The sequence below is a fragment of the Protopterus annectens genome, chromosome 9.part0 (assembly GCF_019279795.1).
Source record: "Protopterus annectens isolate FY-2018-M chromosome 9.part0, PAN1.0, whole genome shotgun sequence".
Classification (NCBI taxonomy): domain Eukaryota; kingdom Metazoa; phylum Chordata; order Ceratodontiformes; family Protopteridae; genus Protopterus; species Protopterus annectens.
The window spans coordinates 1,530,315,374-1,530,343,338 of record NC_056743.1 but is presented as its reverse complement, the minus strand read 5'-3'; the positions used below and the strand labels follow the sequence as shown (position 1 = coordinate 1,530,343,338).

At 43.1% G+C, this 27,965-nt stretch overlaps 1 protein-coding gene across 1 annotated transcript in view; it reads left to right on the top strand.

Annotated features, from left to right (window-relative positions):
- The window catches only part of ABCF1 (ATP binding cassette subfamily F member 1), a 1,329,408-nt gene that overhangs the window by 1,014,224 nt on the left and 287,219 nt on the right, over positions 1-27,965 (top strand). Inside the window, exon 14 of the mRNA XM_044082281.1 lies at positions 18,281-18,313. Coding sequence (XP_043938216.1) covers positions 18,281-18,313 — 33 coding nt within the window. The remainder of the gene's footprint in view (positions 1-18,280; positions 18,314-27,965) is intronic.

Here is a 27,965-nt window from a genome sequence, read left to right as displayed (position 1 = left end):
TTTTATACCCTAGGCACTCTGACGTCGGGGAAAGGGCGACTTCAGCCGACGCCGGACCCAGACTTTGGAATCCGGCCGACCGAAGGGCTGCCTGAGGCAGGACAACCCATATGTCAGGACTGCAGTTGCATACCTATCGGACATCTACATTTATGGTAGGTACAAAACTGTACTTTCCACTGGTGGACCTAATCACCTCTAGAGCATGGAAGGAACCGGGCACCATGGAGCCTGTTCCAAAAAGGCGAGACAAAATTCTTCGCCCCCCCCCACTGGACAGGACCAGTTGGGTTAAGGGGTCCCCAGTAGACGCTATGGTGGTGGCAACTCCCAGCAAGAAAGAGTTCACGCAGGAGAGCTCTATGGTCCATCTTCCTGACCGGGAATCAAGATTGATGGATCGTCTAGGGAAGCGAGTCTGTGCTTCAGCAACCTTCACCGTAAGGGCGATGAATTATATGGCACATGTCATCTGGCTACAGAGTGACTTAGTCAAGGCAGTCGCTGAGACGGTCCATAGAGTCCACATTGGCAGAGGGCAAGATGATCTCTGCGTGCATGGCCACTCTGAAAGCGGTTGCAAATACATCTATGCGCCTCCTTTCCCAAGCCAAGGAAGTAGCCAACAGGGTGGCCAAGTCCGCCGTTGCCATGAGGTGCCACACCTGGCTCCAGCTATGTCAGTTTTCGGAACCCTTCAAGGCATCGTTTGCTAATGCCCCCTAGGATGGTTCTTCCCTGTTTGGGAAGTCCGTGTGAAAGACTGTAGTCCAGAGTGAGAAGGACAAGAAGACACTGTCTGCCATCGGGATCGTTTCTCCGCCCCCCAAAGATCCTTTTCAAACAATCTGCGAGGGGCAAAGATGATGTGATTTCGGAAATCTCAGTTCTCCCGGAACACTCAGGATTCTTCATCCCCCAGAGACAGAGGGGGTTATGATAGATGCCGGCCCAGAGGCAGAGGGGGTACGAAGAACTTCGGGTCTCAAAAAACATTCTCAGACAGACAAACAGCCCTGAGGGGTTGCCTGACTGCTTATCTCTGGAGGCAGTCGGGGCTGTGTTTCTTTACATCGAGTGGAGTGGGAGTCCATTACAGCAGACCGTAGGGTGTTACAAATCTTATCCAGAGACTACTCCATCCCATTTGTGAATCCACCCCCCTCACCAAAACTCCTCCCAGATGTTCCACCCGCACAGAGGGAGGAAGCAGCACTGGAGATAGAAAAACTGCTAACAAAAGCAAAACCTCCAACCCATCCCCACAGACCAGTCTGGATCAGGCACCTATTCCAGGTTCTTTTTAGTGCCAAAAAACGGGGGACCTAAGGCCCATTCTGGATCTTTGCACTCTGAACATGTCAGTAGCCCAGGAGAAATTCCAGATGGTCATGCTTCAGTCCATTCTGCCCTACTTGCAAGCAGAGGATTGGATGTGCTCGATTGACCTCCAGGATGTGTACCATCATATCAAAATACAGGCGCTCCTGCAGATTTCTTCACTTCTGGCTGGAGGCTAATCATCATCAGTTCAGAGCCCCTACCCTTTGGTCCCACCACAGCCCCCAGGGTGTTCACCAAAGTCATGGCAGTGGTAGCGGCCCACCTGACACTTCAGGGTATCCAGGTCTATCCCTACCTGGACGATTGGCTCCTTGCTGCCTCTACCAAGCATCTACTATGCCATGCCAGAGATTACTTCCTCCTCCTAGCAAACAGAATGGGTATTACAATCAACCTCAGCAAATCATCGCTGACTCCAGTTCAGAGCTAAGATTTCATTGGCGCTCGGCTAGACACCATTCAAGTTAGTCTGTCTTACTCCAGAAGGGGTAAACAATTTGAAACTTCACGTCTCTTACATTCTTCAGTCTTGCCTCCCCTCAACGAAAACAGATTTTCTTCGTGTTTCACTGTTGCAGTCATTACATTTGGGGAATCTGCTGGCAGGTTGCCCTCAGTCGGCCTGAATAACTAAATCTTGGGTCCTGTGTCAGTTGCTGTCTCCTCTTCCATGACGTCATGTCATCAGGGGTAAAAGAACATGCAGCCGACCCCATTTTAATCAGTCTTTCTTGCCACGCGGTGCCCGAAGCAGAAGCAGTTGGCAAGTGCCGATCGGCAGACTCCTGAAATTTTCGTTTGAGTTTCAGAACCGAAGTCTTCAAACTAAAGCTAAGTACCCTGTTGGGGAAACTTTTTCTTGCTCCTTACCGATGTCAGTAAAAGTTAATATTTGCATTACTTGTAGGAAGCAAATACCTCATAAGGATTTTCATTTGTACTGTATTCTTTGCCTAGGCCCTGATCACAACGTGCCTTGCTGTCGGTTTTGTGCTAAATTTAATCAACGCACTATTAAGCTCGGTATATTTTTGCTTCTAAATATTTTGGTTCAAGATTTAACTACCCTGAAATGTCATTGGTTAGCAATCAGACTACCGGAGTTCACAAAAAACGCAAGGAAAAAGACAGAGACAGACTGTTGAGGTCCAAAACGGACGACGAAGCTTCTCCTAAGCCAGTCGCCGGTTTGCTGGTACTCAGTGAGGCACTTTCGCAGCCCCTGATACCCGCTACTTTAGAGTTGCATGCTTCTACTGACACCCATTCGGAGTCTGGTATGCCGTGAGATTCTGCAAGTATTCAACCTGCGGATGTCTCTCCCTTGGATGGGTCCAGAGCCGCTGAGCAGGCACCGGCCTCAACATTTTTATATTAAACTGACGCCATCAACAAAACAAAGTCAAAACCAACTTCTATGTCTAAAGAACCGACGCATGAGCCACATGCTCAGGTCCCTATGCATAAAAAACAAATGATCAAAATGGCTGAGGATTTAATTACCTTGATCAGGGGTTCCCAACCCCCCCTGCTAAGAGGCCTAGGCAAGGCACTGATTATGAATCTTCAGATCAGGTTTCCATTTCTTCCGATTCCTCTTCTGATCAGGAATTTTCTATTCCACTTTATGAGGACTCTGATGCAGAGGAATCCATCCCTTCTGCTTCTCGTCCTGAGGATTATTCTTTTGGAGAGACACTGCATACTTTATAGGTTCATAGATTCATACTAGGCTATCTGCCCTAGGGCATTTATAAGCCTAGCCAGAATGTGTTTGGCTTTCGCCACCCATTTTAAATTAATTTTGCTATGCCCTTTTTTGAGGTTAGTATACTGTGCCTCTGTCTAACAGTGACACAGAAGTGATACCCGGGGTAAACCTACGATCTCCCATCCACTCATCAAGATTCCTCTTGAAGAGAGTCAATGAGGGGCTCTGCCTATCCTGGACTGGGATTTTATTCCAGAGTGAAGGGAGCCTCTGGGTTATGAATCTGTCCCTCCAGCATGTCCTATTTATTTCAGTGCTGAGGTTCAAGTCTCTCGAGCATGTAGCTCGATAGGATTTGGATTTTCTGAGGTGCAGCATGTCCATTAATTCCGGGTTGGACATGGCTTTATACGTCAGGCACAGATCGCCTCTGAACAGGCGGTATGCCACTGAGTAGAGCTGGAGTTTCTTTAACCGGCAGCATATGGCATCTGTTTGAGCCCTTTGATCCTATTGGTGAGGTACTTTTGGGGTCTTTCCAGTTGCTGCAGGTGTCTGGTAAGGTACATCCCAAAAGGGGCATTGTACTCAATTATGGGCCTGATGAGGGATGAGTAAAGAGGCACGATGACCTCCCCTGATCTAGATGTGAATCCCTTCATGATTAGGTGGGCTATATAAAATGTTTTTCTAACCACTTTGGCCACGTGGTTGTCAAATGAGAGATTGCTATCAACTTGGGTCCCCAGGTCCCTAATTACTTCTTCTGTACTTAATGGATTATCACCTATGTGGTAATTTGTGGGCACTTTGTTTTTGTCAAAGGGGATGACTATACACTTTTTGGCGTTTAGCTTGAGACCATGGCTCTGGCACCAGTTGTCTGTTTCTTTGAGGCCCTTTTGGAGGATGCTTGTGTCGGCTGGAGAGTCGATTATGGTGCCCAGTTTGCAGTCATCTGAGAAATTGGTCAGCCACAGTCCTTCCGTGTTGGCCTCTACCTCCGAGAAATATATACTGAACAAGAGAGGTCCCAGGACTGAGCCTTGTGGGACGCCACTTGTAACTGGTTTGGAGTCTGACATGGCTCCAGCAATTCTAACCATGTGGGTTCTGTCCTTGAGCCAGTTTGCAACCCATCTAGTGACATAGGGGTTTATATTTAAGCTGGTGAGCTTATCTATAATGCCCGAGTGGGGTATTGTATCGAAGGCTTTTGCGAGGTCCAGGTAGGCTGTGTGGACCACCTTCCCTCACAATGGCCTTGGTGACTGTTTCAAAGAAATAAACCAGGTTTAAAAGGCAGGATCTGCCCTTAACAAAGCCGAACTGGGTAGGATCCAGTGTCTGTAGGTCCCCAATATCTTTATTTGAGGTCCATGATGATCCTTTCCATAGCTTTGAAGACCAAGCTAGTCAGGCTTATGGGGCGATAGTTTCCAGGATCCGTTGAGGCACCACCTTTGTGGAGAGGGACCACAGTTGCTGTACGCCACTCTTTGGGTACATATCCTGTAGTAAGGCTGAGATTGAACAGTAGTTTTATGTTTGGGTTTAGCTCTTCTTGGAGTTCATGTAGGACGCATCCCGGGACACCGTCTGGTCCCATTGATGCTGTGTTTTTTGCTTTGGAGAGGGCGGCTCTTACCTGAGCATCTGAGATGTCAGGGGGGCAGCACTCTGCTGGGATAGATATTTGCCCTTTTGGTGGAGAGGGGGGAGAGAAGTTTGCTCTGAACCTGTCAGCTAGGATGTTGGCAATGTTTGTGGATTCGGTGTATTTTTTGTCATTTTGGACTAATTCTGAGCATATCTGGGAATTACCACCCAGGTTCCTAACATAACTAAAGAAAGCCTTGTGATTATCCTTAGTGTCCTGTGCAATTTTTCTCTCGAAGCTGGCCTTAGACTATTTTATGAGTGCCCGTAGTTTTTTGCTAATACTGATCAGAGATGCCTTCCCTTTTTGGAATTTTGCTCTATCATTTAGTCGCTTCCTCCTTCTATTGTATAGTTTGTTTATGGCTGTGGTCCACCAGACAGGACGTCTGCCTTTGGAGGATTGGGTTTTCTTTTTATTTGGGATCGCATGATCCATGCTTTCCTGAAGGTGTTCATAGAATGCGTTTATAAAGGATTCTGCGGTCTGGACCGTATTTTCCACAGGCCCGGGGGCTTTGAAGAATTCCACCTCGGTTTTGAGGAGTGTGAAATTTGCTTTAGAGAAGTTTTTCACTGTGGTTTTCTGGGCAGGGGGTGATGTCAGGATGTGAATATCCAGTGAGATTAGTTTATGGTCTGATCTTACCAGTGAGGGATGCACTTCTGGTCTGGAGCATAGAGTCCCCATGTTGGTGATGATCAGGTCCAGTATGTTTTCCCCTCTTGTGGGAGTGGCAACAAGTTGTTCCATAGCATTTGAGTTTATAAATTCTAGGAACCTTTGGGCTAGGGTGTTGGAGCTAGAGTAATGCTCCCAGTCTATGTTTGGGTAGTTGAAGTCGCCCAATATAATGGTGTTTGGAGAGACCTTCATATTTTCCAGTGTTCTCAGGAAGTCCGAGTGGGGTTCCTGGGTTGGGCAGGGTGGTCTGTAGCAGGCTATAAACTGGAAGGCAGTTTTATCACTGTTAGTTGCACATGGATAGTCTCTGATGCTTTGTGCTGTGCCACCAACCTGGAGGTGTGGGTATCTTTGACGAATATTGATACTCCCCCTCCATTTGTGGGTCGGTCCAAGTTTTGGGGACGAAAAGCATGGTATGAAGTATAACCTGGTAGTGCTGGGGTGCTCTCGGGAGCCTTGAACCAGGTTTCTGTTACTGCACAGATATCGATGTTCTCCATGCTAAGGAGAGTTTTGAGTGCGTGCATCTTGAGGTTTAGACTTCTGGCGTTGAGTAGCATTACTCTTAGTTTCTTATCCCTTGTGATACCTATGGAGGTGGGTTTGTCTTTTGAGCCTTGCCTAAAAAAGGCACTATGTCGGTAGCAAGATCCTTTGCCAATATCCAAAAGCCCAAGGGATTTAAGGGAACCATTTTCACTGGGGAGAGTCAGGATTTCTCAGAATCAAAAAAGATGCTTAGGGATTTTCTTCCTCAGCATAGGCCTTTGGCGATACCTCCTGCATTAGACATTGTTGATATGTTATCGGAATCGAGCATGGATCCTGATTCCCTGCCTCTGGTTCCTAGTAAGCCAAACATATTACAGGGTTCCTGCCTCCCACAAATTTATTTTCAAAAATCCTGCTGCTGATCCTGAGACTATTTCTCAGGGTCCCAAGGGGTGTTAAGGCTTCTACTGCCAAAAATCCTACCCCTTCAGATAGAGATTCCAGGGCACTGGATAGATGGGGAAAGAAGGTTTATACGTCTGCAACCTTGGCAGTCAGGGCTTTAAACTGCCAGTTTCATATGCTTAAATATCAACAGCGTGTTATGGGCTTACTGAAACAGAAAATTATGTTGATTTCTGATTGTGTTGAAAATAGAGTTACAGGATGGATTTATTGAATTCAGCATAACAGGTTGGAAAGCATACTTTGCAATGTGGTTTTGATTCCTTGGAGGCCTCTTGCAGGGCCGCTGTGACTGGATCTGTGATAAGCAGGCATGCCTAGCTCAAGGAGCAAAATTTGACTGATCATGTTAAAGCTAAATTGTTGGATGCCCCTTTACAGCATGAAAGTCTGTTTGGTAATAAGGCAGAAGAGATTTTAAAGAAAATGGAAGACAAAGCTAAATCCATGCAAACTGTAAAAGATTTCTTGCAAGTGCAGCCTCCCAGGTTCAGTAGGCACTGGCCTACTAAGAATTGGTCCTTTCCTGTGTCCAACAGAGCCACTCAGGGCAAACCCAGGTGCTTCAAAGGCTCCAGATGTCAAGCACAGTGATCTTACAGGTCAAAGCAATGGGGTGCCTCCCCCTCCAAATCTGGAGGTAACAAAGCACAACATTACAGTAAGCAGTCTCAGTGACTTCACTCTGCCATCTCCAAGCATTTATCTTTTGGCAGCCCCCTTGGGGGGGACTAGCACTTCATGCTCAAAATTGGCAGTTAATTACCCAGGACAAGTGGGTATTAAACATAGTATCCCAGGGATACAGATTTAATTTCCACATGTTGCCAATTCCAAACGGATGGCCAAATCTGCCACCAAACCAGTGGGCAGAGACCCAGCAGCAAGTCAAGTCCCTCATGGATATGGGGGCTATTCAACCAGTACCAGAAAAGGAAAAAGGACAAGGATTTTATTCAAGACATTTCCTGGTACCCAGAAAAGACAAATTACGGTGGCCAGTTCTGGACTTACCAATTCTAAACACGTTCATGGACATTCCAAAATTCAAAATGCTGACTTTACAACAGCTACTGCCTATGCTAGGCAAGAATGCCTGGTTGGTAACTCTAGACTTAAAGGCATACCTGTATATCCCAGTAAGGGAATCTTGCAGAAGATACCTCTGCTTTAAAGCAGGCTTTTTGCATTACCAATTCTCTGCACTGCCCTTTGGCTTATCTACTGCGCCCAGGGTCTTTACAAAGTGCCTGGCACCAGTAATTGCATTTTGCAGACAAAAACATTCAACTTTATCCTTATCTGAACGATTGTCTCATTCGGCAGAGGACAAGGGCACACTTCTTCAGCATCTGGCATTTGTAAAAAGGCTTCTAGCATGCCTAGGGTACACCATAAATGAAAAGAAATCACAACTGGTACAATCTCAAATAATTACATTCCTGGGTGCAAGCTTGAATACAACTGCCCAGATGTCTTACCTCACGCCAAACAAACAAATTCAATTGACAACATACTTCAAACAAATGGCAACAAAAACCTAGCTATCTGCAAGACAAATTCTGCAGGCTTTGGGGTTTATGGCATCCTGCATTCTACTAATTCCATATATGAGCCTGCATATGAGGAAACTTCAGTGGTATCTAAAAAGCTTATGGGAGTCAACATTTTCACAGCCTGGAAACAATGATTCCTCTCATTCCCTGCCTGCAACAGGAGTTTCTTTGGTGGGCAAAGACATGTCACCAAAACAAGGGACTGTCATTTATTCTACCCCCTGCCACCCAAACCCTAACTACAGACTCATCAGACTATGCTTGGGGGGCCCATCTGACAGGGAGATGCATTCAGGGTAAATGGAGCCCAAACCAAATGCATCTACATATCAACCAGAAAGAAATGCTAGCCGTTCAGAATGCTCTGACAGCCTTCAAGGGCTTCCTTCATCCAGGATAACTACTGATAAAGACTGGCAACACTACAGTTATGTGGTACATAAACAAGCAGGGGGTACCCACTCTCACCCCCTTTGCAGACTAGCCATGGCCTTGTGGAACACAGCCTTGACTTACCAAATACATCTTCAAGGTCAATTCCTGCCAGGAAAGCAAAATACTCTGGCAGACGACCCAAGCAGAAATCTTATGGACCCGCACAAATGGAAACTGGATCCACAAATCTTCAGCATGTTCACACAAAGATGGAGGAGCCCCAGACATAGATCTATTTGCCTCTCCCCAAAACTGTCAGACAAATTCTGCACAAGGACTCCTCACAAAAAAGCTTGGAAAGTGGATGCTCTATCCTTCAGCTGGAAAAACCTATCTATGCTTTTTCCCCTCTGCCTCTACTCTCCAAGGTCTTACTAAAAGTCAAACAGGAAAAACCATAAATGATTTTAATTGCTCTGGACTGGCCTCTCCAATACTGGACCCACTTTTAAAGAACATGTCACACCTTCTTCCGTGGTACTTGCCTCAAAACACGTCACCTATTGTCTCAACAGAACTATCAAATTCTGCACACACAGCTCCAAACTCTGAATCTTACAGCATGGCTAATCAACTAATTTCACCACCCACATCTCTCAGTAAACCTGTGATGGATGTCATTTTGGAGGCCAAGAAGGCCTAGTACTAGAAAATCTTATGCTGATAAATGGAAGAGATTCTGTGCTTGGAACCAAGCACAAGGAATTAGACACAGCAAAGCACAATATTCCTCAGATTTTGAAATACCTGAGATGCTTCACAAGGACCTATCTTTTTCTTCAATAAAAATCCATGCCTCTGCCATCTTGGCACATTACAACACAGATCCTTCCCTCTTTTCTCATTCCTTGCTAAAACAGTACCTCAGAGGGGCCAAAAATTTAAGGCCTCCCAGAAGAGCACCAACTCCTACATGGGACCTCAACTTTCTGCTGGAAAAACTTACCCTACCTCCTTTTGAGCCAACAGCTATTGTGGAAATAAAATTTCTTTCTTGGAAGACTGCCTTTCTTTTGGCAGTCACTTCAGCTAGAAGGGTTTCAGAACTACAGGCTCTCATGGCAGTGGAGCCGTTCATTATTTTTTACCCAGACAGGGTGGCCCTCAGGACCAGTCCTTCTTTTATGCCTAAGGTGGTATCCAGTGTGGCTCTAAACCAGACCATTCACCTGCCAACTTTCTTCCCAAATCCGCAGAACAAGGGGTAGCGGATTCTGCATTAATTGGATGTACGCAGACAACTACGATTCTACTTAAACAGAACAAAATCTCTAAGAAAGTCTGAGCAACTACTGGTGGCATTTGCTGCAGGATCAGAGGGGAAGGCTATATCAAAGCAGACTATTTCTAAATGGATAAGCCATTGCATTTGTTTCTGCTACTTGCACCATGGTAAACCTGTGCCCAAGGGATCAGATCTCATTCCACCAGGGCTGCCCCTACTTTAGCAGCTTTCCTCAGATGGGTACCTACCAGAGACACTCTAGAAGCTGCTCCTTGGAGCTCAGTTCATACGTTCACAAAGCATTACCATTTACCTCTCTTTTCTAATTCCAGGGCAGACTTTGCCTATGCAGTCCTGCAGGGCCTTATAGCTGCCCCTAATGCTGTTTAGTTCCATCCTCCCATCCATAGCTTTGGGATTCTACCCAAATGTAAATGTAATGACTGAAACAGTGAAACACGAAGAACATAGTACAGTTGTGTACACTTACCATAAATGTAGATGTTCGAGTGTATTCACTGTTGCAGTCCGGATTACCCACTTGCCAGCCCTCTTTCTTATACCTTTTCTTTCCTTCACTATACTCAAAAGCCTTTGTGGTGTATTTGCTTTTAGTTGAAGGTAAATTTTATGTTTTCTAAAGTGCATTTATATATTTATAGTGATTTTATATATATATATATATATATCTGCCCCTCATTTTTGGGGCACCTGACATCTGGGGCAAGAAAAACGGATTAAAATGACGTCGGCTGCATGTTTTATACCCCTGACGACCTGATGTTATGGAAGAGGAGACAGCAACCGATGCAGGACCCAATACTTTGTTATTCAGGCCGACTGAGGGCAACCTGCCAGCAGATTACCCAAATGTAATGACTGCAACAGTGAATACACTCTAATATCTACATTTATGGTAAGTGTACACATCTATACTTTCTGCGGGCCCTGGGTTCCATGGCAGCCACTATCAATCTTTTACCCTTCTCACGTATTCACATGAGTCTTCCAGTGGACTTCAGCGGTTCAGTGGTCCTTTGTGGACTTACCCTTGTCCCATCCAATGTGCATATCCCGGGCTTACAGGGAGTCACTTCTCTGGTGGAACCTTGTCCAGGGATGTCCCTTTCTTCCACCCTTTCCCACAACCACAGTGAACACGGATGCCTCCTAGCTTGGGGGGGCATTTTTCAGGAAGGAGCAGTCCAAGGCACGTGGTCCCCTTCTGAGACCTATTTGCATGTAAGCGTCCTGGAGATGCAGGCCCTTCATGCCCATCTTCCTGTAGGGACGATTACTATTCAGTCAGACAATATTTCAGTAGTCTGGTACATCAACAAGCAGGATGAAACCAGATCTTACCCCCTTTTGTTGAGAAGCCATGAGAGTATGTGAATGGGCGATTTCCACCGGCCGCTTTCTGGTGGCAATGCGCATCCCGGGACGGTCCAACATTTTGCCGGACAGGCTCAGCAGGACTATTTTGATGCCTTACGAGTGCTCTCTGAATCCTTCATGAACATATCTTCCTCAAGTGGGTTCGGCCTTGCTGCAATCTCTTTGAATCTCTTTCCAGTGCGAAATGCTTTGCTCTGAACCCCCCCCCCTCATTGTGAAGTCCCAAGAGATGCACTGGTTCATGCTTGGCCTCCCGGTCGTCTTTATGCTTACCCGCCCTTACCTCTGTCCCGAAGTTTCTTCAGAAAGCTTGCAGGCTGGGGAGCATGGTAATCCTCATTACCCCCATTCTGGCCTCGCCAAGTCTGGTTTCCCTCACTTTGGTCTCACCTAGTAGATCCACCTTGGATCTTGGATTTGATTCTGGACCTCATTTCTCACCCCTCAGGGATTCCTCACCCAGACCTGGACAGTCTGAAACTCGCAGCGTGGCTGCTCCAGTTCCAGTGATGACCAGGACTCCCTGTTTATCCTCTCCAGTTAAAACCATTCTGGTGGCGGCTCACAAGTCTTCTACCAGAAAGATATGTCGTATTAAATGGAAACACTTCTTTATTTGTGCCTCTCAATGGACCTTAGATCCTTTACGGTTCTGGTTCTGGCTATTCTAGACTTTCTATCTGGTATATTTCAACAAGGTGCTAGTTCTTCCATTGTTAAAGTTCAACTGGCTGCCATCTCTAACCTCCATGTGGGGGAAAACATGGCTTCCTTAGTTTCTTCCAGGCTTTGTAAGACCTTTCTTACAGGTACTTTCTGTTATGGCCTTCGGTGAAAGATCCGGCACCTCCCTGGGATCTCACCTTTGTTCAGCAGGCTCTAGTCCCCCCTCCCTTTGAGCCAGCGGCATCAGTAGAGTTAAGATTCCTTTCTTGGAAAACTGCTTTTTTGGTGGCTATCACGTCTGCCAGGAGAGTATTGGAACGTCAAGCCTTGTCCATTAAGGTTCCTCACGTGGTCTTTCATAAGAATAGGGTTTCCCTGCTCACTAACCTTTCCTTTCTTCCCAAAGTGGCTTCTGAAACCAATATTAATCAATCAATCTTCCCGTTTTCTTTCCAAATTTCCAAAACGGGTGCATACAAGTTACATTTATTGGATGTACATAGACAACTGAGGTTTTATTTACACAGAACCTAAATCCTTCCATAAATCGGATCAACTGTTTGTGTCCTATTCCAAACCATTCCTAGGCAAACCTATTTCCAAAGTCACCATTGCTTGATGGATTTCCCAATGTATCATCCGGGCATATTCCGATAAAGGAATTTCCCCTCTGGGTCAGATTAAAGCCCATTCCACTAGGTCTATGGCAACTTCAGTGGCCTTCTGGTCTAGACTGTTGCTGACATCTGTTCTGCAGCTACTTGGTACTCATCTCATATTTTCATATCCCATTACAAATTGGACATTGTGTCCAGGAGTTAGGGCATCCTTTGGCACAGCGGTGCTCCAAAATATCCTTCCATGAGGGCCACCCAGATTTTGGTAGCTGGGGACTCTGTCCCACAGGTTGAAGACCAAGTGAAGTAAACTTCTTCAGATAAAGAAGTTATGTTCGCACCATAACGTTTCTTCTGAGTAGTTGTACTTAATTTGTCTTCAACCTCCCCCCCCCCCTTCCCCCTGACCTTATCACTAGTGTCTTGTCGTGGTATTTGGGAGAGATGCACGCTAGTGGCTCTCCTGGTTATGCTTGGGTTAGATTTGTGGGAACCTTTAATGATGAGGTTCTTTTAGGTTGGACTTGTGTTTTCTGATGCAGCAAACTCGATCTGAGGGAAAGGAGGAGACAGAGGGGCATTATGGGTAAGGGGAGAAGCTTGGAGCTCGGATTAGATGCTAGTGATGCGGCCGTCTCGGAATCGATCCAGATCCGAATACCCACAGGTTGAAGACAAATGAAGTACAACTACTCGGATGGAACATTATGGTGAGTACATAACTTCTTTTTTTATAAACATCTTATTTTAGGATGAACATAATTTATCTTCTATCAAGGTTGAACTATACTTTGTATATTTATGTATATGGTTTAAATACATGTTTGGTGTGCATATGTATATATATATTTTCTATGAATATGCAAAGTGCTTTTAAGTACATTTATATTTGAATGTAGCTTTAATTTGTTTGCATATTTAATTGGGATAAATTTTTGATTGAATTTGAGTGGATGGGATTGGGCATAATGGTTAAGGTGTTCACCTTACAGACACAAGGTGCGCAGGGTTCAATTCTCACATTGGGTAATTGGCTAGGCTTAAAATGATCCACATGGGCAGGTAGCCTAGTACTAATCTATGAACCTATATAAAGGTTATGTTGATTATATCATCTTGATAAAAGTCTGATAAAAGCATCTGAGAGATGCGAAAGTGCTTATTTTTTATTTTAGTGAAGTGTTTAATTGGTTTCTCCATTCACTGTGTTTGTTACCTCTTTGAGTTTACAATTTCATTGCTTTATTAGACAAGCTTCATTCAATAACCTCTTGTCAGTTTCATAGTTTCTTTTTATTTCCCCGACATTGAGTTGTTCATTTTTAGGAGGAATGCCATCCCGAAAACTACCATGATCACTCGTCTCTTTCATTAAACTTCCATCCTCTGTATTCTCATTGCCTGTACCACCCCATCACCAGAAGTTGTTGTTGTTCTTTCGGATTTTCCGGGTTAGGGGTCGCCACAGCGGAACTCCGGTCCGCTAATGATTGGCAGTAGATTTTTATGGTGCCGAGGTACCAGCTCGACACCCAACCTTCAACGAAGGCACACCCATTTACGCATGTGTTTCGAACGCCACTCGACTACGGGGAGGACATGCAGACTCCACACAGAAGCAGCTCCAGCTGAGAATCGAATGGGAGAACCTCTCTCTGTGAGGCAACAACGCTACTGCTGCACCACTGATTAATCAGTCACAAGAACCGTGATTTCCCCTTCCTCTTGTTCTGCGTGCTCCGTTTCTTCCACAAACGTATACACCTCCTCCTTTAATCCAACCGATACCTCTACAATTTATTCTTTTTCTCCATGAATAATTCCTTTTGCAGTTATACGTTCATAGGTAGGTACTAGGCTCTCTGCCCGAGGGCATTTATAAGCCTAGCCAGTGTGTGTCGGCTTTCACTGCCCCATTGATTAATTAACTGATCCTCTGTCAAGCAGAGCCAATGAAGTGATCCCAGGGGTGTATTTTCTGTTACCCATCTACTCGTCAAGGTTTCTCTTGAAGAGTGTTAGTGAGGGGCTCTGCCTGATGTAATTTGGAATTTTGTTCAAAGCATGGGGAGTCTCTGTGACAGGACTCTATCCCTCCAGCATGTTCTGTTTATTGTTGTGGCGAGGTTTAACTCACTAGAGTGCGTGGCTCGCAGTGACTTGAATTTCTTTAGATGGAGCATGTCCATCAGTTGTGTGTTGGACATGGCTTTGTAAATCAGGCAGAGATCACTTCTGAGTAAGCAATATGCCACTGAGTACAGCTGGAGTTTTTTCAGTCGGACTTCATAGGACATATGTTTGAGGCCAGTAATCCTCTTGGTGAGGTACTTTTGTGGTCTTTCCAGCTGTTGGAAGTGTCTTGTGAGGTGCATTCCAAATGGGGCATTGGTACTCTATGATGGGTCTAATGAGTGATGAGTAGAGGGGCACTATAACCTCTTTATTTCTAGATGCGAACCTTTTAGTAATTAGATGGGCTACATAGAAGGATTTCCTAACTACTTTGGCAATATGATTGTCAAAGGAGAGATTACTATCTAACTGGGTCCCCAGATCTCTTATTACCTCTTCTGTATTAAGGGGGCTGCCACCTATGTGGTAATTCGTGGGTGTTTTGTTTTTCCCAAATGGGATGACTATGCATTTTTTGGCATTTAGCTTGAGGCCATGACTTTGACACCAGGTGTCTGCCTCAGTAAGGCCTTTTTGGAGGATGTCTGTGTCAGCCGGAGAGTCAATTATGGCTCCCAGTTTGCAGTCATCAGCGAACTTGGTTAGCCATAGTCCTCCTGTGTTTGCCTGTACTTCTGAGAAGTATATGCCGAACAGTAGGGGTCCTAGGACCAAGTCTTGCGGGACACCACTTGTGACTGGTTTAGTCGGACCTGGAGCCCGCTATTCTTACCGTGCAAGTTCTGTTTGTAAGCCAGTTGGCAACCCATCCCGTGACGTAGGGATTTATGTTCAGGCTGGTGAGTTTTTCTGTAATACCCGAGTGGGGAATGGTGTCCAAAGCCTTTGCGAGGTCAGGGTAAGCTGTGTGAACCACCTTTCCCTCGTCTATGGCCTTGGTGACTGTCTCGAAGAAGTCAACCAGGTTTAGTAGGCATGATCTGCCCTTAACAAAGCCGAACTGGGTCGTGTCAAGTATTTGGAGATTCCCAATGTCTTTGTTAATGAGTTCCATGATGATGCGCTCCATAGCCTTGTAGACCAGGCTAGTCAAGCTTATGGGGTGATAGTTACCAGGGTCAGTTGTGGCCCCTCCTTTGTGGGGAGGAATAACCGTTGGTGTGCACCATTCTATGGGCACGTAGCCTGTGGAGAGGTTGAGGTTGAACAGCGTGTTTATGGGGGGGGGGGGGTTAGTTCGTTCTGTAGTTCATGCAAGACTGACTGTTCATCTCACTGTGTTTGCGTACTTGTTTAAGCTGATGATAGGGTCTCATCAGTCTCTTTCTTAACCTAATCCCTTTTAACATGATCATGTTCATCATAACTTTGTATCCACTGCCTTGCACAGTGATAAGCTGCTGTCACTCATTCAAACATTCTTTAAAAGCTGTTACATCTGCATCTACATCTCATCCATTAAGGTACTTGGGTATTTAAAAGTCCTTAAACTCCTATAAGTAACGTCCAAATCCATGCATTTTTTCCAAAATGAAGACGTTAAAATATATTTCAGAGTAATATGGGCATCAAGTTTGTAAAAAAAAAAAAAAAAAAAAGTGTGGATAAAAATAATTTTTGGACATTACTTTGTGGAGTGACATTAGTATTATAAAAAGTCAATTAGTTGTGTATTTTCGGCTTTTCCCAGTTAGGGGTCGCCACAGCGGAACTCCGGTCCGCTAATGATTGGCAGTAGATTTTTACGTGCTGAGTTGCCGGCCCTGACGCACAACCTTCAACAAAGGTACACCCATTCACGCATGTCTCCACACAGAAGACGCTCTAGCTGAGAATCGAACAGGACAATGTCTTACTGTGAGGCGACAACACTGCCGCAGCACCACCACCGCAAAATCAAAATACATGTGAAAGAAACTGCCTGCAGTATTTTTTTTTTTTTTTTTTTGTTAGATGGCACTAGCTACATTCAGGTCATGTATTAAGAGCTTTGTCACAGAGAATTTTTAAGATTTAGATTATGTAGTAAATGGAGTGACTCAACAGTCAGAATCGGAGAATAATGAGAATTTTTAGAGAGCTAAATTATTCTCATAAAATGATAACACAGGCATATTTAGAAGTATGTGATAGATAAATTATAAGTTATAAATAAGAAAGGGGCAGTTTATAATAAAGAAATTGTATCAGAGAAGTAAATGTATTAATAAGGAGGTGGTGTGTTCTATAGCAGACTATGGGTTTTTGTAAAATGTTATAGAATTTAATATGAAAAAAATGAAATAATCTGAGGGAAGATGAATAGTTTTGGGAGCAAAATTTACAACTTGTTTTTTCTTGTAAGAGAGGGAAAACTATTAGGGTATATTGGTGCTTAGTTCTTTTATTCCGGAGAAAATATTAGTCAATTCAATACCACAGGGTACTTTTCCCATGTGGTATTTGCAATGTTTGTAAGTGTGTAACTATTGAAGTGGGGAACATTTAGGAAATTCTTTTTATTAACACTTTTTTTTTTTTTTTTGTGTAATTCAAAAACAGTAGTATTTGTAATATGTGGCTAGTGTGCATTGTTATATCAGAAAAACAATTAGAAAGTTTAAAGTTAGGTCATAGAAACATATTAATTGTATAAAAACTTGGAGAATCCCATTGCTGAACATAAAAGACAACATAATGGAAATATAAATACATGATTAGAGCTAGTGTACTGTTATAAATGATTTCAAATGTGAGGAACGAAAATAGCGTTGATATTTTAAGCTGAATTAATATTTGTTTATTAAAACCTCCAAGTCTGAATTACAAGTGATGCATTTTTTTGTTTGTTTTTAAGCATTCAGAGGAATGTTTGATTCACTGTTGATTGTTACATGTATAAGTACTGTTTCTTTAAATGTTTTCTATAGGTTCTTATGATTTAATGTTGGTAAGGTAATTTAGCAGTTGTATTAACTGTTTTGTAAATTTGGTACGTTTGTCTTTAAAAGCATGTTGCAGAGGTGCTTGATAGTTTCTTAGTCACGTAAGTGGTTTTTATGTTGCTTGTGGCATCCTTTCAGTCTGGTTCTTCAGGAATGTTCACAGATGAACAGTGGCATTTTTTTAACCATGATAATACATTGATCACAGCTGACCATTTTTAGGCACAGCCTATGGAAGAAAAAAAATTCACATATAGTGCAGTAATGATAGGAAAATACAGCTAAATCTGACAGGTAGTTGGTCTAGGGACCTTTGTCATCTTGTGACCCAATTCAGTAGGTATAGCATGACTGGACAGTTTTGCCAAAAAGAAAAAGAAATTTTTAATTTAGGTTTTTAGCATCAGAGGCTTGTACTTGTATTCCAGGGAATAGTTATTAAAGTAATACATGTAAGGTATAGGCAAGTTTTTTTATCTTTTTTTTTTTTATTTATTTTGTATGTACCAGTGTTGCTGAGTTGATTCAAGGCCCCTTTTCATTCACAACTCAGAAAATTCATACCAAGTATGGAAATAATTTTAATAATGAACTTTCTGCATGTTAAATTAAAAATGAAATCTGGTATACATTAAAGTGCAGTAAATCAACTAAATGATTACTGAAGTAGCTTGATATGACCCAAGCCATTGTGTGTTTTCATACACATTCCTTAGGTAATGGATAATTGTACTGCTTGATAAGTTCACCTGTACCATATCACATTTCCAGCTACACTTCTGCAGACTTGTGGAAAAGATGCATGCGTACATTTGTGGGTGTCATATGTTCCATCATAAATATGTTGTTTATCAAGGTTTTTCTTTTGACTATTTAGCAGTGTTACGGAAAAGTATGCCCTGTTCTGCATGACTTTTTATAGAAATTATTGCTTGAAACATAAATGCATTTTTTTCTTTTACAGACACAAGGAGAAATGAGAAAGAATCATCGTCTGGTAAGTTGTGGAACTTTCATGAGTCATGATTCAAACTGAAAAGCTCTAATTTACTATAAAAGTAAAGCACTGTTGTACCAATACCTTGTTTGATTAAGGAATTTCATGATGCTGAAATATTTTTAGGTATGCACCTGCAGCTTTTTTCCCATTGGTATTCTAGACAATTTTAACCTTATTTGTTTTTCAGGCATTGGACTTTTCATAGTGATGTAATGTTTTAGACATGATTCTGCAAACTTTTTTGGGGTGGTATAGAGGATCTTTCTTGTACATCATTTTGTCAATATAGTTGCAAGTACAAATCCCCTCCAAGCATGCAAAAAAGTAGTCTAGCATACCTAAGGTGTGTGTATAATATATTGATGTTTAAAGTTTGACCTCTTTGGACTTGGCTTAGTGTGCAGTCAGCCTTTTCTGCTGGTCTTTGATAAGTAGCTTCTTTCCACTTGCTACGGTTGTGTAGCATGGAGTTGTTTATTGTAGTATTCACTTTTGCAGCCCTCCTATCCCAGGATATCTTGCGTATAGGTACAGCTGATCAGTCTCGCAGAGAACCCTAGTGCTTTGGCCAAAACCCTCAAATCCAGAAATAGGCATGTAACTGGCATAAAGGTACGTTGGCGATGCCATTGTTGAGCCTTTCTTGCCGTGATTTAGTGGTGGTGTGTATGCTTTCCACAACGCGTATAGTCAATTCAGTCTGCCTTCTTCCAAGGCGAGCCAGATAAATACCACTTAGAGCCTTTTTTCCCTGTCTTTTTCAAATTGTTTGCTTTTCATTATTGATGATGGCTAATTTGGAATCTGATTCTATTTCAGAGAAAGTTTATTGTGATGGTCAGCAATCGTGTTCTGAATGGGAAACAGATTCCACCCAAAAACATCTATAACAAGTGTTTGCTTTGCCTTGGCCTAAAGCATGATGTGATTTCTGTCCACACTGTGCAGCTTTTATCCCAAGGACGATCTGTTACTGACAGAAGTTTCTCAAGTTTACATCCAAAAAATAGGTGTGTGCCAGGTTTCATGAACTTCTAAAAGTTTTTCCTCTAAAGAAGTGGTGCACAAAAAAAGAAGCATTAGAAAACAGTTACACAACTGACAACTCTGGTTTCCATGAGTCCTTTGACCCCATGTGTGGTGCTTTTAGAATCTGCTACTGCGGAGTTGTTTTTTCCTTGAGGCATCTAACTCCTCTGCTTTACAAGCGTCCATGGCTTTGGTTTTTGGTATGTCTTGATAGACCAACATACATCTGGTCCCTACAATAGCCAAAGACCTATCAGCATTGGGGGTGTACATCATAATTTCAGAAGAGGAAGGCAGAATCCCCAGGACTTTTGTTCAAGAGGAGGTGCCTGACAACTACTTTGAAGTCTTGGTTCTCCACTCTCAACTAGAGACCTAAGGACAGTGGTCTGTGATCATGGTAGACACGAAGCACCTACATTAAAAACAGGGGCTGCCTAGCTTGTCTTGGCCCAGTCCCTCTCCCAGGCTTCTTTGCATTGCTTAAGGCTTTGAGCGCAAGTCTTAAAATGCCTGTGCTGAAAACTCATTTGGTGCCTAGAACATCTTCTAAAAAGAGAAAAGTGGATATTCCCTAAGAGGAATCTGACTCCACTGACTGAAGCCAATGATTGGGCTGGTGTGTAAGTTTTCACTGCCTAAGAACTTGGCATCATACACCAAAGATGCCCTATCCTCTGCTTCAAACAAAAACAAACTTTTTTTTTTTTTTGAAAAAGGAACTTGTATATAGCTACTTATAATTATTTTGCTAAGGCACACCTATGGCAGTTATGTATACTAACCACACAGTAACACAACTGCAGAGAAAGGGCAGAAACCACAACTGAAAATTGTTTATGATCTACATTTGCAGCATTGTGTTGTGAAAAAACAAGCATCTTCACTGCAACCGCAGGTCAGATAGCACATGGAAAACAGTCCAAGCTTCCTCATATCCACACCAACTAAACTAATTCACATAGCCTTGTACCACAAGCATTGAACTCTTATTCTGCAAGCAAAAAACAAAACGGAAGAAAGACATTGACAGCAGTTTTAGTTGATGTAACTGATATTTAGTGCATGTAGTCTGACAAAAGTATTTACTGAAAGTAGCAAGGATGAAAATGCATAATTCCCAGTGATACAGCATCACTAAGTCAGCTCGCATTTATCCTGGCTTTTTTCTCAAGCACTTTCACAGTGTTGCATACTGAGTCATTTATTTTGTGGTCATTATGCAAGTATCCATTTCTGCCTATCATGAACTTGGTGATGACAGGATTACGACCTTGCATTTGCTTTTCAGGCTGTTCCCTAAAGGGGTGCTACACTTCTACTCATATTCAGAGATCCCTACTTTGTTCAACAGGCTTCTATGTAGCCCATTCAGTCATGCTGATTTAGCAGCATTCAAGTTCCTTTCCTGGAAGATATATTTTGTATGCCTCACAGGATCTGTGATTTGCAGGATATCATGTGTAAGGATACAGTTTTGTTCTTTCACAGTGATGGGTTGTTGCTTAGGATCCACTGTCACATATTCCCAAAAGTGGCTTCTGACTTCGAACAAAAGGCCTTTTGTTTTCCTGTTTTCATCAGTAAGACAGAAATCAAGGGAGAATGCCATTCACAACAAGGATGCACTCCAAGTCTCTCTCACCTTAAAGATAGGAAATGAGTTAAGGAAGGTCAAATGGCTGTTTTGTCACTCCACTATAGGGTTCGAGTCCTGGCTTGCATTTGATACACAGACCTTTTCAAGGTGGATAGCCAGTTGTGTTATATTTTAAATTCAGGAGGCTCGCCTTATGTTGAAAAATGCTGAGGTAAAATGCTGATGCATTAGAGGCATATCTTCCAGTGTTTGCTTCAAGAAAGCTTTGTAAACGTGTGCTTTGGCCATTTAGTTCTCAGTTGATACTTGCAACAAACATCCCAGTCAACAGGGAACCTAGAAATCTTGCTTCCTTTGGGTATAGCTGTACTTTGGAACTCGACCATCTGATCTTTGGTTTTTGGATTGTCCTCTGCCTTCTTCCACGCTGGTGGATTTATCATTTGGAATTTGACACATTTCTTATCCGAACAAGGAAGAGTCCCTTATGCATGATACAGTAGTAGGCATGCTCATGTATCAGTTATTCGATGTGGAACCCTCATTGGTGAGTCTGTTATCCTCTGCCACCATCACACACTGCTTTGATTGCCCAGTCACCTAATGTGGTTGGAGTTCCCTGTGCTTCTGGCCACGTACATAGTTATATGTCTTGTTAACTTGTAGGTATCAGATTTGTATTTACACATTGACCAGGTTAGTTCCAGTAGAGCACTTGCATCTTTTTAGGGGAAACCTGTGGTGGTCATACTGACTATGGGAAATTTGGCCAGGGCACCAGAGAACTTTCCCTATTTTTTACAATAAGTGCCATGGGATCTTTTACATCCATCTGCAACTTGGGCAGATGGAGCCTTTGTTTAATTGAGATATTGAGACTGCTCTTCATATGATATTGATTAGCTGAAAGTGTGTTCACTCAGTAGTTTGTACAAACTAGTGAACTCAGTGGATAGGTGCGCTCATACTGTCAAACATCTCCATCAGACATGTTTGCAGCCATCTTGGGAACTTCTGAAAAATAAATTGCTGATTTATGATTTGTGGAGGAGATGACCTGAATCATTGACTCTTCAGGGTGGGGGGGGGGTGCATTTGTAGATTTATTGACTGTGGTAGGAAAGTGTATTGGGATTGCATCTAGATCTAGAGATGTTGTCCCCTTTTACTTAGCCAACATTAGACCAGTTATTGAGTATAGTGCCCCCTGTGGCATGACATGTGAAACAACAGGAACACCCACACAGATACCTTACTAAAAGAATACATATGTACAAGGCCTAAAAACATGTCATGCATGAAACTACTCAGAGCCCTGTAATTATACTCTGCATCTACAGACTAATAGTTGGCCTCTGTATGGCGTACAAGGCATCCTCGGATGCAGTACTGATCAATTTACTGCACAGCGACAAGTCAAATGACATCAGAAATACTTGGTCCAGGGATCTAAACCTCTTCTGCAACAGAATGGTTTGGAGGGACAGGTGTATCTTGCATAAGATACCACTGCTATGGAACAAACTCCCCCATCCACATAAAACAAAGCCCATCCTTGTCCATATTCAAACGCAGCTTGGCTGTATGGATGGGTAATATAAACTTTACCCCAGGACATTCCTCATGTACCGCTAATGGACAGAGGCAGTTTCTAAATGCTTTATCCAAAGCCATAGGTCCTCTCAAATTATCTATGGTATATGTTCCCAGTTATTCTCACTAGGATTAATGCATGATTATCCACCATAGTATGGGTAAGGCCAGTCTAACACCAAACAGGATAGATTAATTCAAATGCAAAAAGGGTAGCTAGCTTAGTACTTGCAAATGAAAGTATGATACCCTTCATACGATGAAGGAATCTTTTAGTTGGGATACTAGAAACATTTTTTAGGCTTAGTCCAGTGATAGAAGGTTCTTGAGCTTGTCTGTTGCAAGACCCCTGGCTGTACCCCCTAGTCCACAGTGTCTTGGATGGCATATTTGCTTATATATTATTGCATCCTGATTCCCTACCCAGAATCCCCAGAAATCCTGATCACTTCAGTAGAGTGCTTGACTCCCACAGATACCTGTATGAAAACCCAGTGGAGGACCCAACTCTGGTTTTCTCTAGAGTCCACCAAGGGATCATCTGAACCTGCTTCCAAGAATCCTTTGGCAGATGATAGGAAGAGTATATTTTCAAACCAGTTTGGCAAAAAGACCTGCACCTCTGCTACCCTGGCCATGAGAGGTCCAAATTGCTAGTTGCATATGCTCAAAATCTTTGAGTGTGTACAGGAAGAAATTAAAACCAAGGCACAGGGAGGTATACAAGACATCAGCCTCCACTAGGACATTCAGGAATTGCAATGATACGCCTCCGTGTCCATACAGCCACTAAAATGTGGCTTATGATGTGTTGAGTGCATCATGCAGAGTGACTACAGTTAAGTCAATTACAAGGATGTATTCCTGGCTGAGCACACAACCCGCATCAGACTATGTAAAAGCTGAGCTTCATAATACTCCACTAGACATGGAGCTTCTTTTTGGGCAGCTGGTTCAGAAGGTATTCAAGAGACATTACCAGAGAGGATAAACAAAGTCAGTAAAGGAATTCTTCCTTTCTTCTACTCTCAAATACAACAGAAACTACCCAAGAAAGCCCTGGTCTTTTCACCTTAAACAGGAAAATGCAACCCCCCCCATGGTTGGAAGTCCCAGGTATGAAAGAAAGTGGCCAACATTGTAGACATGGGAGTCCAAGGACCCAACCCTTGGTAGGGAGCAGTTGTAACTATGCACAGCACCTCCCCCTCCCACAGATCCCATCTCTCAAACCCTTTGTTCCCCAACCTATGTGGAAAGAAAGACTCTTCTTTTCTCAACTACTGAGGAGCAGATGACTCAGGACAAATGAGTACTGCACATCTTAAAAGAGGGGTACTCTTTGCATATCTTGAAAAATACCCCTTCCTAGGCATTCCCTCTCCCCAAACGATTGACAGAGCTGATTTCACCCCTCATAGATGCCCTCTTACAACAAGGTTCCATTCAATCAAGTCCATCAGAAGAGGCAGATATAAGGATTTACTTGTACTGCCTCTTTGTTCCAAGAAGGCAAGGAACATGAAGACCTATCTTGGAACTTTTAAGACTATATTTGTAGTAGTAGTAGTACCCAAATTCAAGATGCTAACCCTGCATACATTTCTACCTCTCATTGTTCATGGTGCATAGATGGTGACACTGGAACTGAAGGACACCTACTTTCACATTCCTGTTTTTTAGAAATAAGAGAAGTTAGTGCTCTTCAAGGAAGGGGGGTCCTGCTTAGAATTTTGTGCTCTGCCATTGGCTTATCTCTTGCACCCAGAGTATTTATCAAATGTCTTTCACCAGTAATTGCATTTTGTAGAACCATGGAGGACATCTACACATATTTAGATGATTGCTTGATGCAGGCAGTATCAACTCCAAAAATATCAAATCACCACAGATTGCTTCCAGAAGTTGGACCTGAACCTGAATGTCCAGAAGTCTCAATTGACACCCAACATCTGGGTTACTTTCCTAGGGGCAGAATTAGACTCTGTTCAACAGAAATCCTTTTTGCCAAAGGACAAGATTGTTCCTCTTAGGATACCTTTACCACAAGTGCAGTCATCAGACCATAACAAGGGAGTTTCTGAGGATGCTGAAGTACATGGCCCCATATAACCCTGTGTCAAAACTCCACATGAGAAGACTGCAGTTATTCCTAAAAAAAAACCCTGCTGGTCCTAACACCCGTAACCCTTGGCAACACATTTCCCTCTCCTTACATGCTTGAAAAGGGAGATTATTTGGTGTGAGAGCATCACTGTGAATCTAGGAGTTACTTTCAAACTTAGAGGCAAATCAGACCCTAACCACAAACAGCTCAGACCTAGCCTAGAGGGGGGCACATTCAGGCAACCTCAGAATCCAAGGGACCAGGGGACAGGCAACAGCACATCAACATAAAAGGAATGATGACAGTAATTGTTGACTATAAAAATATTGAAAGAAAAGTTATCAAGAACAGTAGCTATGGACTGACAATGGAACCTTGATGTGGTATATCAACAAACAATGGGGCACTCATATCTTCAATATCTGTAGATTGACAGTGGAACTATGGCAGGGTAGTACAACTATTATGTCTGCTTCTGTAGTCTCATACATCCCAGGACAGGACAACCTGCTAGCAGACAGTCTGAGCAGTTCCTTCCTTGACCCCGGCTTGAAAATGCTAGAGAGAAATGTTTGTAAATTTGACAGATTGCTTATGCTAGAGTTAGACCTTTTTGCTTCCTCAGTAAACAAGCAGATCATGAAGTCTTGTTCAAGAAACCCTACAGATGGGTGTGGAGAAGAGATGCCGTTTTCGCCTAAACATACCTTTCTTTATGCCTTTCTCCCACAATCCTTCATCCCCAGGGTATTGCAGAAAATGCAAACAGACAGGCCGAGGATGATGCTGGCTTCTCCTTGCAGGTCCAGACAACACTGGTTCTCCCAACTTCTTACCTTCAACCAGGGAGAATCAAAACACTGCCTCAGACCATGGATGACCTAACCCAGAGCTAAGGGTCTGTCATCCATCCCAGCTTCATATTATTTAATCTGACAGCTTGGATGATTGGTTATTGATACTGTCAAGGCAATAATTTTCGGTTGACATATTAGCAATCCTAAAAGAGGCTAGAGAACAAAGTACCAGAAAATCCTATTTAGTAAAAAGAAAAATGTTTTGTATTTGGTGTAAAACGAGGTATTCTATCCACTAGAGCAAAATTAGAAGAGGTCATAAAATACCATTTACACTTGTATAAGGAATACCTATCTTATGCTGGTGGAAAAGTGCATGCCATAGCTATTTCTGCTTACTTACCCATGTCTCCTCCTGCCTTCACTCATCCTCACATGAAGTAGTTTCCAAAAGGTACCTTACACCTCAGGTCCCCCCATGTGAGCTCCTACGCCCACATGGAAAATTACCTTGTCACCCCTTAAATTACTTGAAAAACTGCCCTGTTGCTGGTTCTCACCTCAGACACATCTCCAATCTGCAAGCCCTTATGTGCAGGAAACCTTTTCTTATTTTTACAGGGACAGAGTCACCTTGACAAGTAGCTGCTCCTTTATGCCTAAGGTAGTATCAGAATCGTCCTCGAACCCGGCCGTACACTCCCGTGTTCTGTCCAAATCCAGAGACCAAAGGAGAGAGAATTCAGCAATCACTTGGATGTACCCCAGCAGCTAAAGATTTTCATACTTTATCACTGCAGCAGCCTTTGCTATAATGGTTATATCCTGCCAAGAATATAGCAGCCAGCCATTTACAAAAGCTTCAGGGCACCTTCCACACATTCAAACAGTGAGGCAACTGGAGCAGAGCTGTCTAAAAGACAAATTTATGCGCCAAGCTCTTCATAGCTTTACTGCTGCCAGAGTGTGCTTCTCTGAGGCTTTTAAGGATACTCATTTGGCTCATGCTGTTCTTTGCTGGGAGGATAAGTTCCCTTTGGGGGGGACGACTCCATTTAATAATTTTGCTTATATATTTTCCTCTTCAGGAGAGTGATTTTAAAGCTACGAGTTTGTGTCCCAAGACCGTATTGTACTTTTAAACAGAAGTGCTCTTTTTTTCCTATCAGTTTAAAAGCTATTTAACTGAACACCATTTTTTCCTGTGGTGAAATTGCTTATTTTACTTTGTGGAATTGTCATAACGTTTTTTTAAGTACTTTTTACTGTATTTGTCTGGGTGAAAATGACTTTTTAAAGATTTATTGTTACTAGCATTTGCGGTTTGTTTTCCCAGGGAACAAGCTGACAGTCCCATGGTCTGTCCTCCTCCTAGCCACAAAAAGAAAGGTTAAGTGAACAGCCTTTGCCATCGCAGCAGGCTAGTGATTTGTCTCAGCCGCAAGTGGGGGAGACTGCTGTTGCCATTTGTTGTACCTCAGACCACTCATCTTTTATTTCAAATGCCTCTGGTGTAGCACCCACAGCCACTATGAACCAGGGGTTTTCCACGTCCACTGTTACTCTTTGGGTCCCCTCATTGGACAAGGGAGAGCCACTCTTTGTCAGTCCTGGGAGAGGGAACAAGGAAGGCTTTCCTCTTGTCAGAATGTTGTGCCCATCCCTAAGGAAGCTGCTGTTGCCTCTAACTCTGTTGGTCCCATTTTTCCTGTCAAAAAGAAGCAGAAAACTAAGCATGTATCTACTTGTGACGCCCGTGCCCTGGCCCAGCATTCAAGGAGCCTCAATCCTCACCACTAACACCAGTGAGGGGTTTTTCATATAGGAGGAAATTATAACAAATGCATACAGTAAAGTGCAATTTCCCTTAAGAGCACACAGAGATCAGTCAGTCCGGGGCTGGTTGCTCCCTTTGCTCTCCAGGTGCCCAGTTAGACTCCCCAGTGGCATAGCTATAGGGTCCAGATCTCAGCCTAGTGACTAGCTAAAACCTCCAACACCCTCTCTGTCCAACCAGTGCTTCCTGTACCTGCCCAAGTAGCTCTCACACACACACACACACACACACACTGAGAAGAGTTTATATAACCACACAGACACTCCTGGGGAAGGCTGGTACAGGTTCTCCAGCTGTGGCCCTTTTTCCCAGACTATACGGTAGTACCAGCTGCCACCACCCACTAATATGTATCAGCTACTCAAAGGCCCTTAAAAGGGTGTCCAATTATTACTGTGCAATATTATTATCCAATTGGTAGTATAACTAAACCGTCAAGGCTTATTAGAGTGACTTGGTGTAGGATCACTATATACATGCAGTGTACTCTGAGCTTAACATATTACTACACAAAACAGACACAGTTGAAAGGTTTTAAAATACTTAATAAAAAAATATAAACACAAGACAATATTTCTTACTACACAGTGCTAGTCAGGAGTTCAGAGATCACAGAGAAATACTTAAAATAATTTGGTAGTACAGTTCTGACATCACAGAAAAATCACTTAGTCTAAGCTTTCTAG